This window comes from Dama dama, chromosome 29, assembly GCF_033118175.1.
Source record: "Dama dama isolate Ldn47 chromosome 29, ASM3311817v1, whole genome shotgun sequence".
NCBI classification, from domain to species: domain Eukaryota; kingdom Metazoa; phylum Chordata; class Mammalia; order Artiodactyla; family Cervidae; genus Dama; species Dama dama.
The window spans coordinates 16,491,178-16,505,959 of record NC_083709.1 but is presented as its reverse complement, the minus strand read 5'-3'; the positions used below and the strand labels follow the sequence as shown (position 1 = coordinate 16,505,959).

Genomic DNA, 14,782 nt, shown 5'->3' with positions numbered 1-14,782 from the left:
TCAAAGAGAGGACTGTCCTTTGATTTTGTCCAACTGAAACTTACATTGTCAAAAATTGCTTCAGGGAGAAAATAGTAACATCTAGCTGCTTTATAATACTTTACAGAGCAGATCTGGTGACATGAGAGCTTTATCAATTTCTTTCTAGTATCTGTCCTGGAATAACATCATTTTTTGCTTCAACTGATAAAATCTATCATTTCTTATTTGTAATGCTGTAATGTTTCTGATGGCTTTACTTGACACAAGTCATCAACTATTGCTATTAATTTTTTCTTTTTTTGAACTAATTCCTTGAATGTTTTAATCAAACATTATTGATTTATTTTATAATACTCTGATGTTCACATAAAGCTATGTGGTCTCTTTTTTATACATATTTTTGTGTTTTTGAGACATTTCTTCTGGATCCCCACTGGAAACACAGTAAGGTGTATTTTTGCCTTGCTGTCACCTGATAAATCAAGAACATCCTTGGGAGACCACAGGAATCTGTAGAAGTAATCTTCTAATTGGATTTGGATGTACAGGATGAGGTTGTTCCCCTCTAATAAGACTTATAAGGTCATCTCTCTTTATATGCACATAATTTCAATCAACCCTTTTCCTTTTCTGAAAGAGTTTCTATCAGCCAACCTATCTTTCAGTTTACGTTTAATGTGAATGTGCCAGCTGACATTTTAAAAAAGCAAATAGACTCAAGCTATAGAGAAATGTCAAAGTCACATATTACAGGGGAAACTGTGACCAGAATCCAATATACTGAGATATTTAAGTCGAAACATTCTCAAATCTTAAAATGAATAGTCTAGTTTATATATTGCATGCATTTTTAAGAATTTAATTTTTAAGGAATTTCTTATCGTTTCTGAAGGACTGACTGTAATTTATATATTTATAAAATGTTTTAAAAAACCCTAAGCCATGATCTCTCAGTGCTGAGTCTACTCAATTTAAACATCAGAAGCAATAATTTATTCAGTAGTATCTAATTGACTCCTCAGAATCATCACCTGCTCCGGTAAACATCCCAATTCACTGTAGCATGGGAGAAATTTCAGCATTGCAATACTCTGGGTAAGATGACTGACAGAAAAACAATGCCAGAGCTTGTATTTGACCAATTTTTTATAAACATTAAAACACATCATTTATATATTAACATATATTTTCGTGGAGAGATTAACTTTATCTCCTGCCCCAACCTCTCCTAGTCTGCTGGTGTCCTTACACTTTTCTCACCTGCCTCCGTGTCTCTCCCCTCCCCTTCTTTCTAACCTCCCTTACTTCTCATTTGCTCCTCTCTCTTATGATACCTGGCACAGGCTGAAACATGGTGATAAGACAGAGCATTCTGTATCCCAGGAGTGAAGGTGTGGTCATTTTTTTCCCTCCTGAATGACTGATCAAGACAATTTTTCCTTCCAACATCATGAATCAATAAAGCGTCACTTATTTCCCCTCTCATTTTGATTCACTTTTTCACATTCTACATTTTTCTACCTTTCTTCTCCTTCCTTCAATGTAGGATGTATCAGCCACGTGCTGCCAACACCAGAAATGAGGGGTGTACACAGGTGGTGTTCCAAGGGGAGATGAGAGCTCAGACCTTTTCTGCACCCACCGCATATCTGGCAGTCAGAGCAGCCAATGGATAACATAATGCTCTACAAATTTAGACACTCATTTCTGGTTCTTCCTTAAAAAAAAATCCATACCACAGCAACTCTTTATTCAGTTTTACCACCTGTAAGTGTATTGGGATAAAGATATTTGACACCCTTTATTATTCAGCTCACAGAAAGACAGCAAGATTAATTTTTCCTGGCACTCTAGAAAAGTGTTGAAGTGCAAAAATAGTAACATCTGATTATATTTCTAATCACCATTTGAAATACTCAGCGAACATATATTGTAATTAAGATATAGTGCAGTAAAGAAATTTTTTTTTTTTTTTTTAGTTCACACTCTGGGGCTGGATAGCTTGTGTATGTGAGAAACTATTAATTGATACATACGTTTGTTTAGATGATCTGTGCAATGAAAGCCAATTGTGCAATTATATTTTAACCATCTATGACTTGATTCTCTGGTTTCTCAATCCCTGTTGGTCCATTTTACCTTCCCACAGACAGAAGCTTTTGCATTGGAGAAGTTTTACCGTTTCTCAGACACGGTAAATTCATTTTCTTAACTCTAAGTAGAAGAATGTGGTCATCAGTTTAAAAAAAAAGCAGACAGCATCCTCTGCACTCAGGCAGTGTTGGGTGGGGAAACACAGACCCCTGCACACTTAAAGCTGAACAACCACCAATCCCCTTCAGCTAAGGATATTCTCTTCTTCTAACAATTCCCTTTGTCTCTCTTCACTCAGTAAAAAAAATTTGAAATGTTATTTTTCATTCTATGAACTGAGCTATTTGTTTGGTCAAAATAATTTTTAAATATATATTAAACAGAAATATCACATGTATCTTATAATATTATCTGTAGAGAAAATAATCATACACTTTGACAAAAATAGTTGCAAAATAGATGGGACGTTTATTTGTACAAATAAGTTCTAAAAACAGCTCCTCTTGCCAGAAAATAGACCTAAAAATAAGGCAAAAATAAAATGCTTTCTCCAGCTTATGTATCTTTAGAAACTATTTTTAATGTTAAGATATGTTGAGATTCTTTAGAGTAAATGAATGATTTTGGTTTTGACTTCAGCATCCTTAAAAATGTTTGATTAAAAATAGATCACAAGGACACACCTCCAATTAGAAGGGCTAAGTGTTTAGAAATGTAATCTACAGTAGAGCATATTAGTAATTTGACTTGGAGATCCATAATATATGACTCTTATTAAATTTTAAATATACTCAAAGCCAAGAATTTAGCTTGGGAAATCATATTCAAACAGTCCAGTCTACTAAATTAAAATTTCTGGAATAAAGTATATTAAAAAATACCTCTCCTGATGATTTTTACCACAAATCTCAGTTAAGAATAGACATAACTAGGTGAATACACAACAGACATACTGTTGGATGAATAGTGAAGTGATCTTAATTTCATAACAAGTATCTAGATCAAAGATTATTTTAAAGCCGTTATTAATTATATTCCTATATTATAATACTCCCTCTATTATTTTTCTTTTCTACTAAAATTTCATAGCTGTTCCCACTGTAACTACCTACTTCAATTTTCATCCCTGGGGGGAAAATTCACATGATCCAATTAGTTTTATGCGATTATCCTAACTAATGTTTTAAAAAAATTCATTGCTTTGAATTTTCATAATGACGCATAGTTGCCTCTTTGGGAGAGGTATACATTTAAATTTTCAGTAACTAAACAGTACATAAGGAGTGTTAGTATGAAATATATATTCAATTAGATATTGCATGACAAAACAGTGCGAAAATAACTCTGATGAAAATACAGATTTCCTTTGCTAGCACTCAATAAATACTTATTTTTTAAAAAAGAAACAATATGGTTTACTAACTATATTATTTAAGAAAATGCAAATACATTTTACAAATACAATAAATGAAAATACATTTGATTAGAAATATATGCATCACATTTATTTTTATAACATTCTAATTATCATTCAGGTTGATGATAATTAAGGTTGATCATTTTCACTTTTTGAAAACAATTTTTCTCAACCTATAGCCCTCTGGGCCAAATGAATTCATCATTAAAAAAAAACCCAAAAGTATCTACTTTGCTTAGTGACAGTCTGAGCAATCTAAATTATTAAATTAATATAATCAAGATAAGTCTAAAAATTAACTGAATACCCTTTCCTTTTATGAGTACTGATTTGCATGTTTTTCATAGTGTTTTAATTTGGCAGAAGAAGCAGTAAATAAAATTGCCCCATTATAGAAAACTTCACATAACAAAGGGCCTTCCACTGATAAACATATTATTCCGGGGAAAGTTTTAACTTGGTTTAGCATTTGGCCTAGGCACTGCATGCGATCTTTTACACCTTACCTTTTCCCCTGTAAAGGCACAAGGGATCCTTTTTGTATACTGTGAAAGAATACACGTTCACACTTGTATCCAAATTTCCCCACCCCACACTGTTTTAGCCTGCTGTGTGCCAATCACACACCACCGCACCCTGCCATAAATGCTTATCCCCAGTGCTGTGTGTGTGGGTGTATGCATGATACAGAAGTATTTTGGTTAGAAGCTGCTCTTCCCATGTATGATATCATTACTTTAGTCCTGGATGGTTTAAACACATGCAGAAATATTTCTGAACATATGTAATTTGTTGAGAAATATGGATGATATGGGATTGCTTTAATGCATTTCATACAGCTTTTGCTTTGCAATGTAATAATGCAAGTTTGCTGAGCGAAAATACATTCATGTGGTGTTCTAGTATATCTTCCTGCTTATTCTTGTATATTGTTACTTGTGTATGCAAATGAAATAAGAATGGACCACAAATTCTAGATTCAAAAACTAATTGCCAAGTGTATATTTTTGCTTGTTTCCTTTTTAAAATAATTGACTGTATTTTGATTATCTGTACAAAAACTTGTTTATGTATGTATTTATGTCCTGTATTACTTTAAAAAGTAACTCAAGGTAACTATTAAGAATAACAAATAATTGATTTATCTGCCTTGTATTAATACCCTTTGTGAGGTTTAGAATATAAATGTGAAAATAAATATAAATTTAGGACAGATATAAATATGAAAAATGTGAAGAAAGCGTTAGTCGCTCTGTTGTGTCCGATTCTTTATGACCCCATGGACTGTAGCCCACCAAGCTCCTCTGTCCATGGAATTTTCCAGTCAAGCATACCAGAGTGGATTGCCATTCCCTTCTGCAGGAAATCTTCCTGACTCAGGGATTGAACCTGGGTCTCTTGCATTGCAGGAAGATTCTTAACCAGTGAGCCACCAGGGAAGCCCAATTATAAATATACATATATATACTATTTTGGTTGAGTGGATGAGGCTTCATGGTTGGAAGCAATGTAGTACCTATATACATGGAATTATTTTATAAAGTTTCCATTGGAGGTCAGTTTATGCTATATTCTAAAATAGAAGTTATTCTTTCAATAGGTAAGTATTTGATATATACTTGAAAAAAAGTAGTTTCTCAACAATTTCAAACTAAATTCTACTTCAATGACTGATGTACAGGGGTTAGAAATTTCTTCTTATGTAAAAGAAAAATTATAAAAATTTGATTATTTCCTGCAACAAGTATTCTGAGTGTATGTTAAATACAACTATTTCTTAATCTCTATCCTCTCTGAAATATCTGTTTAGGAAAATAATATTCAATATAGTAATATAGTCTCTACTTAAGTTCACATGCTGTATAGTGACTTCCATCACACAGTTAAATAAAATAGGCACACTGCTTTTTATATATGCTATCTACTGTAAAATATTATCTTATGTCACACTATGGTGATAAGTTGGCACTGAAAGAATCTAGAACATTAAGTTAGAAACTGATATGCAGATTTTTAAAAAATATTTCATTGACTTTTCAATTCCCCTATGTATGTATATATATTTTCATAAAGTTTCACCTAAAATATTCATCCTTTTAAGCTTACATTTTACCATTCAATAATCTCCAAACCATTTCTGAATCTAAATTCAATACACCAAACATAAATTTGGCTAATTTATAACTACTTCGTGAAAGTGGAAGTGTTAGTCACTCAGTCGTATCTGACTCTTTGTGATCCCATGGACTGTAGCCCACCAGGTTTCTCTATCCATGGGATTCTTCATGCAAGAATACTGGAGTGGGTAGCCATCCCCTTCTCCAGGGTATCTTCTCAAGTCAGGGACTGAACCTGGGTCTCCTGCATTGCAGGCTAATTCTTTACTGTCTGAGCCACCTGGGAACCCAGCTAATTCATATGTCATCTATAATAAATGCAAGGTTCTCCTGGGAGCTAAATTTCAAAGAATTTTATATTGACAATTGACTTGTAAATCTAAAGTATTTTTAACATCATACATAGTTGTATTCTTTTAAGCCTTCCATATTTGGGTGGGTGATGTTTAATAAACAGGATTTTTGTTTTAGGCTGATACTTATTTTAGAGAACAACTTTTAATTCATTCACATACCTCACCTAGCCTTAGAATTTTCTAAGTGATGCTTATTTCTCTCAACAAAAACAAGCCATTGTTTTGTTAATTAGCAATTTTCAAAAAAATTTAAAAACGTTAAAAAAAATCTACATACTTTGAAATCATATAAATGGGAATTAATATCCATTTACTTTTCCTCCTTCTGTCATTTTCCTATTTGACAATTAAAAGTTACAGGGAGTTATTTAAACAAAACAACCTTTAGGATAATTTACTTAACCTCTTCATTGTATAAACAGCATCTCAAAGGTATCCACTAGGGGGAAAACATCAGGATGAAAGTAACATATTTAATGCTGTTGTATCTCACAGCAATTGTTATAATTAATCATCACTCAGTCTGGGTTATATGATTAGTAATTTGTAACTACTCACTAGCAATCTTCATGCTTTCACCATGCCAGCAAACAGATAAGATTCTTTTGTTGCTATTTTAAAACTAAGAAGAGGATAGGAAATTAATTCTTTTCTCATATACATGATAGTATATTATGTTTGATGATAAAGATGAAGAAATTCAATTGAATAACTATATCTACCCATGAATTTTCTTTCTGTAATAATTCTAGTTATAATATGCATGTTACATGAGTCAATCTTTGGCATAATTCTCTAAATAAAGTGGAAAAGCACTGAGAATGTTTCACAGAATGGTATTGTTGCTTAATTATTGAAACATTTTTCTCATTTCCATATTTAGTGAAAACAGGTCCTCCTGTAGAAAGAATTATGCACCAACAAAATGACTTTTTATATTTTTTATTGCCTATCCTTCTAACTTGCTTGAAGCATATTGAGATGATTGACTTGTGGGTAAACTAAGCTGTTTCCTCAATTTTACTTCTTGAATCAGCCATGTTCTTTAGTTCATTTTGAATTCATTCTATTTAATTTTTATTATTGTCTATATTTTGAGTTGTAAAGGGGCTTAATATCATGAACTTTAAACATTGGCTAACCTACAGTGAGTCAAAAGTTTTAGATGTTTGTCTAAACTTTGCTTTTGTGGCCTTCACTCTATTAGAAAGCCAAGCTGAAGGTAGCTCCAGAAAATTGAATTATCTCAAAAAAATATTTGAGTGCTAATTGGAATAAAGAATATCACTGCACTTGTAAACATACATAAACACAGGATAATCTTTTGCCTGAGTTTTACAAAGCAAAAAAATTAGTTGTCATAAAATAACTTGATATACTTTTTAGTTATGTGCTTAGTCACTCAGTCATGTCTGAGTTTCTGTGGCCTCATCAACTGTAGCCCACCAGGCTCCTCTGTCCATGGACTTTTCCAAGCAGGAATACTGGAATGGGTTGCCATTTCTACTCCAGGGGACCTTCTTGCTCCAGGGATCAAACCTGCGTCTCTTGCATTGGCAGGCAGGTTCTTTACCACTGTGCCACCTGGGAAGCCCCCCATAAATGTTTGAATGACAGGTTTTAACAAGGGAAATATTTTTACTGAAATGGAAGATTTCTATTTCTTCACCTCCAAAATTAACAGAAAAGCCACTGATGATATATTTGTTAGTGAAATCATATCCCAGATGCTTTTGAAAATGATATAGCACCAAATCACATTATAAAATGTAATTGTCAAAATTCTATTCCTAAATATTCTTTGGTCCATCATAAATTTAAAAATGAATAAAGATACAGTTCACATAAATAGGCTCACATACAGCCTCTCCTAGACACAGCCTTACTTAAAAACAGGAATTGTTAAAAAATAAAATAATACCTCAGTACTAGCCCAAATGTCATTACAGAGTATGTTTTCATAAACTACCACTTAAAATTTAAATTAGAAAGTGTTAGAGGAATTCAAAAAATGTTACATCACCATGAATTCCAGCTAACTAGGATAGCTGCATTGTGTCTTTTGGGAATTTTTGTTTCTACACATTTGAGCATTATGATCACCTGGAGAGCTTGGAAATGCAGATTACAGGAACAACCTAAATGTTAATGAGTGAAAATCTGTGCAATTGAGATCCAGAAAACTGGATCTCAGCCATGCCTCCAAATGATTCTGAAACAGCTGTTGCGTGGACCTCAGTGTGAGAAGTCTTGTCCTGGCCTGGACTGTCATTATTGCATGCACATAGAATATGGTCATTTTACAAGTTGTGGCCAGGTTTCATGCTAGGCCAATGCTGCATGATGATGTTGAAATTTCAATTTTTCAAGTGTCACTTTCTATTAAAATCAATATTCAAAGTAAAGTGGCTTTGTCAGCGCAGCTCCATAGCTGTGATTACAGGTTTGAGGAGGCATTTGTACTTTCAAGACAGAAATAAGCTTTGATCTCATATGTCATTTGCTCAGCTATTCAGTAGGATAAGAAGCAAGAGAGACAGCAGATAAAGTTTCTTCATCTAAGTGGGAGGCCTTCCAACTACTCAAGCACACAGGACTTTTAGATCCCGCTTCCACAGGGAGCATGAATGGCTTTCTAGTCTAAGTAAATACATATAGTATGATGCGTAGAAATGAGCCCTTCAACTGGGAAATACAGCTGTAGACCCAAAACCACGACATCAGGTGATACAAAAGGATAGAAAAGGGAAACCTGTGAGCTGGGACTGAGTTAAGTAATAGCCTTCCTATCCCCCCCACGCCCCGCTGCCAAACACACACGTCCACTACCAGAAACCAGAAACCTTTCCAAAGACACTTGCTTCTTACCGTCACCGCGTGGTCTGCGTACTAGTCCAGTGAACCAACCAGCCAACTGGTCATGTCCTCACCATCCTGTCTTTAGTGATAATGGTGTTTCTTTCTTTCTTTTTTTTTTTTTTTTCAGATTTTTATTTTTTGTGTGGGTTATTTTTAAAGTCTTTATTGAATTTGTTTCAATACAGCTTCTATTGTTTATGATCTGAGTCTTATCCACTGGACTACCAGGGAAGTCCCTAGTAATAATGTTTTAATTTCTGTTTAAAACACTGCTCTGTGAGCTGATGGAATTTGATATACCCTTACTATGTTGTGCTCTTGGGCCATTTTATACACTGATCATTTGTAAATGTGTTCCTTTATCCAAAGAGATCTATTCCAGGGGCCCAGACTGATATAAAAGTGCCTGTTTCAAGCCATAAATAGTATTTTCAGCTGTGGCTTTTGTTATAGTGTAAACAAAGCCCAATATGGACTCTCTCTCTCAAAGTCACTCAGTTTTGTCCAACTCTTTGTGACTCCATGGACTGTAGCCTGCGATACTCCTCTGTCCATGGAGTTCTTCTGGCAAGAATACTGGAGTGGGTAGCTATTCCCTTCTCCAGGGGATCTTCCCAATCCAGCAATCGAACCCAGATCTCCCACATTGCAGGCAGATTCTTTACTGTCTGAGCCACCAGGGAAGCCCTATTTCTTCTATAGTCAGTTGACTCCTCTAAGAGCCCTGGGCAAAGACCCTAGTGGCATTCCATCTGTCAGCTTTGTGTTAGCGCTTGTCCTCGGGAGATTGAATCCAAAGGCAATTTTCGAGCAATTTTTTTTTTAATCTTGTTAATATTCTGGACAAGCTCTGACCACATCAATGGCTTCAGTGGGCAACAGAGGGACATGTTATATCCATTGCCGCATGGTTCGGACACCACCATGACTATGTCAAAAGCCAGTCTAAGACATCTGCCTTGGCACATAGTTTCCTTCTGAGCCAGCAACTAGATGGGGACTCTATCTAGTTTCTACCCGGGAGTTCCTATAATGAAACTCCTAAACAGTTTTTGCCATGTCCATCTGGTAGAGGCTGTTGGGGGGATTTCCTTAGTGAACTCAAGTGTTCAGCCATCAAAGAGCTGGACATGACTGCATGCAGCAGGCATAAGGAACCATAGCCCAAGATTAGGCTCAAGACAGAAAATGGCTAGGCCCTTCATTCATGGTCACATCCTTTCCAATTATATTAATACATTTAGTCGTTGGCTGATGCCACCTACTGGATGTATCTTGAAAGTGAAAGTGAAAGTTGCTCACTCGTGTCCGACTATTTGCAACCCCATGGACTATACAGTCCTTGAAATTCTCTAGGCCAGAATACTGGAGTGGATAGCCTTTACCTTTCTCCAGAGGAGCTTCCCAACCCAGGAACCAAACCAGGATCTCCTGCATTGCAGATGGATTCTTTACCAACTGAACCATCAGGGATATATCTTGGTGGTGGTTTAGTTGTTAAGTCGTGTCCGACTCCTGCAACCCCATGGACTGTAGGCTGCCAGGCTCCTCTGTCCATGAGCTACAAGGGAAGCCCACTAGATATATCTTAGTCCCTTATTTTCCTATCTGCATGTCATCATGGTCATTCTACTATGACTGTGATGCTTATGAACCCAGCATCACTGTGCCCCATCAGCTTCTTAATATTATTCTTAATATCATCTTCTCATTTTCCAACAGTCTGATTGCACATGGTACACCGGCTTCCACCGTCCCAAAGAGCTGTTTTTACCACCCATGGCTATTCAATGTTAACCATGGCACAGTCTGGGACCCCACTCAGAACTGGGCAAAGAGAACTTGGTCTTCAGACTTCTTTCTGTCTTTGCAGATGGAGTCAGTTCAGCCACCCTGTCAGCCCCTTTGGTTTGCATTCCCATTGGCATCACTGGATTAACTTCTGAGATGAAAGCAGCAGATTGAACAGGGTTCCTTAAGGGAAGCAGCTGCAGGAACTTGAAGCCATTTCCTTCCTCCCGACTGGCGACAACCTGCCAGGAAACCTTTCATAGGAATCCTGTCCATTTTTGCTCTTTTCAGTCTGAGTTTTAAAAGTCACCTCAAGAGAGCTGACAGATAGATTCTTCTCTAGCCAAGCTCTTTCTTCTGAATGGCCCAGATTTTTTTTTTTTTTTTTTCCCATCAGTGAAACCCAGTATGTCAGCTGCTGGGGTAAACTCCTCCACAAATCATACATCCCCTCCTTCCTTGCCCAAAGGAGAGCCTCCTGGGAAGCCAGGCCTAGGGCACTCCCTGAATCACCGTGTCTACCAGAGTGTAGTTAAGAGGATAAGGCTTGAGGAATCTAATTTATTTTCCTTCTATTATTATTATTAATTTTTGTTTAGTCACTAAATCATGTCTGACTCTTTGAGACTCCCATGGATTGTAGCCTGCCAGGCTCCTCTGTCCGTGGGATTTCCCAGGCAAGAATACTAGAGTGGATTGCCATACCCTCCTCCAGGGAATTTTCCAGACCCAGGGATGGAACCCACATCTCTTATGTCTCCTGCATTGCAGTCAGGTTGTTTACCACTGGAGCCCCCTGGGAAGCCCGTTGCACAGGGATTATCAATTCTCAGTTATATCTTGAAGCACTTTCCCCTGTTTTATAACCTAGTTTCCCACTGGTTTTATCTCGATGATCACCCTCCTGCTAATTCAACAGGGCATACAGCTGTGTCATCCTGTCTCCCAATAGTACAATTTATCCCCAGTATTTTCCCTGCAGGGTTTGCTATTTCAAACTCAGGGAGGATCAGGGTCAAGTTCTCACCAGAACTCCCTCCCAGAAACTTGGGCCACATTGAGACTGAAAGGGTCTGAAAGCCAAGTCACCTTCCATCACCACCGCTGAGGTTTTGGGTTCAAACTGTCAGTCAGACCCTCCAGACACAATAGACTTTAACCTGGTATTGTGTTTATTCAGTCCTCTAGGCGCAGACAAGGCAGATAATGCACCAGACGCAGCATCTCCATCTTGGGGGTGGGGAGGCAGCCACTCAAGCGTGTTCTTGGCCCCCGGCTCTTCAGGCCACCACAGCTCCCCCAGGGCAGGAGCCACCGCACAGGGCACAAACTCCTCATTCCTGTTACCTTAAGGTCATTGTTTTCAAGGAAACCATCATGCAGTACACCTTAAATTCATACAGTTCTGTGTCAATTATTTCTCCATAAAGATAAAGAAAAAAATCAAAGAAAACAGTTATTTAGCCTTAACAATCCCACAGAAGTGAAAACTCTTGGCAGTATAAATGAACATCCTTTTTAAAGATTGCTAAGAAATCAATTTCCAGTTTTTTTGTAAGATGACAACAGTTACGTGTACTTTGGGTCATCAGCTTTCATTTCAGACTTATTTACTCAAAAGTCAATTACTTATACATCTTCCATTCAGTTCAGTTGCTCAGTCATGTCCGGCTCTTTGCGATCCCATGGACTGTAGCACGCTAGGCTTCTCTGTCCATCAACAACTCCCAGAGCATACTCAAACTCATGTCCATTGAGTCGGTGATGCCATCCAGCCATCTCATCTCTGAAATCCCCTTCTCCCACCTTCAATCTTTCCCAGCATCAGGGTCTTTTCAAATGAGTCAGTTCTTCGCATCAGGTGGCCAAAGTATTGGAGTTTCAGCTTCAGCATCAGTCCTTCCAATGAATATTCAGGACTGATCTCCTTTAGGATGGACTGGTTGGATCTCCTTGCAGTCCAAGGGATTCTCAAGTCTTCTCCAACACCACAGTTCAAAAGCATCAATTCTTCAGTGCTCAGTTTTCTTTATAGTCCAACTGTCACATCCATACTTGACTACTGGAAAAGCCATAGCTTTGACTAGATGGACCTTTGATGGCAAAGTAATGTCTCTGCTTTTTAATTTGCTGTCTAGGTTGGTCATAACTTTTCTTCCAACGAGTAAGCGTCTTTTAATTTCCTGGCTGCAGTCACCATCTGCAGTGATTTTGGAGCCCCCCAAAATAAAGTCAGCCACTGTTTCCACTGTTTCCCCATCTATTTGCCATGAAGCGATGGTACTGTGTGCCATGATCTTAGTTTTCTGAATGTTGAGTATTAAGCCAGCTTTTTCACTCTCCTCTTTCACTTTCATCAAGAGGCTCTTTAGTTCTTCACTTTCTGCCATAAGAGTGTTGTCAGTTGCATATCTGAGGTTATTGATATTTCTCCCAGTAATCTTGATTCCAGCTTGTGCTTCATCCAGCCCAGCATTTTTCATGATGTACTCTGCATGTAAGTTAAATAAGCAGGGTGACAATATCCAGCCTTGACATACCCCTTTCCCAATTTGGAACCAGTCTGTTGTTCCATGTCCAGTTCTAACTGTTGCTTCTTGACCTGCATACAGATTTCTCAAGAGGCAGGTCAGGTGGTCTGGTATTCCCATATCTTGAAGAATTTTCCACAGTTTATTGTGATTCACACAGTCAAAGGCTTTGGCCTAGTCAATAACGCAGAAGTGGATGTTTTTCTGAAACTCTCTTGCTTTTTTGATGACCCAACAGATGTTGGATAACTTATTAGCCAAATAGAATTTTTTCTTGCCCAGTTTATTTAGATGGTCTGGCAATATGTAGAGAATACCAGAATATTTAGTTTTTCCATTAAAACATAACACTTGAGAGTTTTATTGAATGGACTCATGTATATGATACAGCAGGATAAATCATTAAAACTTGACTGGGAACAAAAGTCAACTCACCTTGGTATGCTTTATCTTTTCATTATAATAATGTTATCATTTATCATGATAAAGCCTCAGTTATGGTTCTGAAGCACTTGTTATACATGCCTTGCCTTATTCTATGACTTCAGTGCTTCTGTTTTTCTTATGACAGGATGATGAGATAAGGGAAAGCCGGTTCAGCTTCACAGCTTATGGAATGGGGCCGTGTCTGCAAAGCAAAGAAGGTGTGACCCCAAAGGGCCCCAACCATCCTGTCCAAGTAATGCCGAAGAGCCCAGATGAGATGAGGAAGGTCTTTATCGACCGGGCCAAGAAGATTGACACCATGTCCCGAGCCTGCTTCCCATTAGCCTTTTTGATTTTTAATATTTTCTACTGGGTTATCTATAAAATTCTTAGGCATGAGGATATTCATCAGCAGCAAGATTAAGTCTCGGGGAGTGTGCAAGTGTGCAAACTCAATCAAGTGTGGCAACTCAGAGGGAAGGCTTTTTGCCTAAGGGTGTTTCTGTGTGTGTACGTGTGTGTGTGTGTGGTATACAAATGATGACCATTGTGCTCAAGTGACGTATGGAAAGGTGTGATTATGACTTGCTATGCAAAGTCATGAGGCAGTTATGATTCCTTTAATGAATACAAAATATATGTATTATTGGGATTCTATTTCATTAAGATGATCTGTTCTTTCACAGTAAATTTTACAAGTGGACATATTATTGTAAATGTGTTTGTGTGTAATATGATGTCACATAATAGTACATGTGAAAACTGCTTTAAAATTCTTTGATTTTTCAATTCAGTATTAAATATCACAAAAGTTAAATTTGCACAGAAAATTTTTAAAAAGGAAAAACAGGAAATGTTGAAGATTTTAAAAATGTAGCTTGAGGCTTTAAAATATTTTCTTATACTTACAAAACAGAAAAATAATCAGATAGTTAAGTGACAAATTCACTCAATAATAACAGAAAATTGTACATACAAATGCTATAGAACCAACTTAAGTAATAGAAAATCAAAAGATTAAAGTAAAAAACTTTTATTGTTTATATACTAAATTTAATTGTTTAAAATATCAAATTTCCCTCTTTGGAAATGTTTTTAATGGCCTAAGCAATCATATTATACATAAAATCTACTTTTCTTAACTTTATATATCTGTGAATGAATGTAGATATACTAAAAACATTATTGTTTTTAAAAAGTGTTATAGCT

The 14,782-nt window shown here is 36.7% G+C and overlaps 1 protein-coding gene across 1 annotated transcript in view; it reads left to right on the top strand.

Moving 5' to 3' along the window:
- Positions 1–13,997, top strand: part of GLRA3 (glycine receptor alpha 3) — a 175,780-nt gene extending 161,783 nt beyond the window's left edge. The window contains exon 9 of the mRNA XM_061132544.1: positions 13,719–13,997. Within this exon, the coding sequence (XP_060988527.1) occupies positions 13,719–13,997 (279 nt within the window). The remainder of the gene's footprint in view (positions 1–13,718) is intronic.
- The last annotated feature ends 785 nt before the right edge of the window (positions 13,998–14,782 follow it).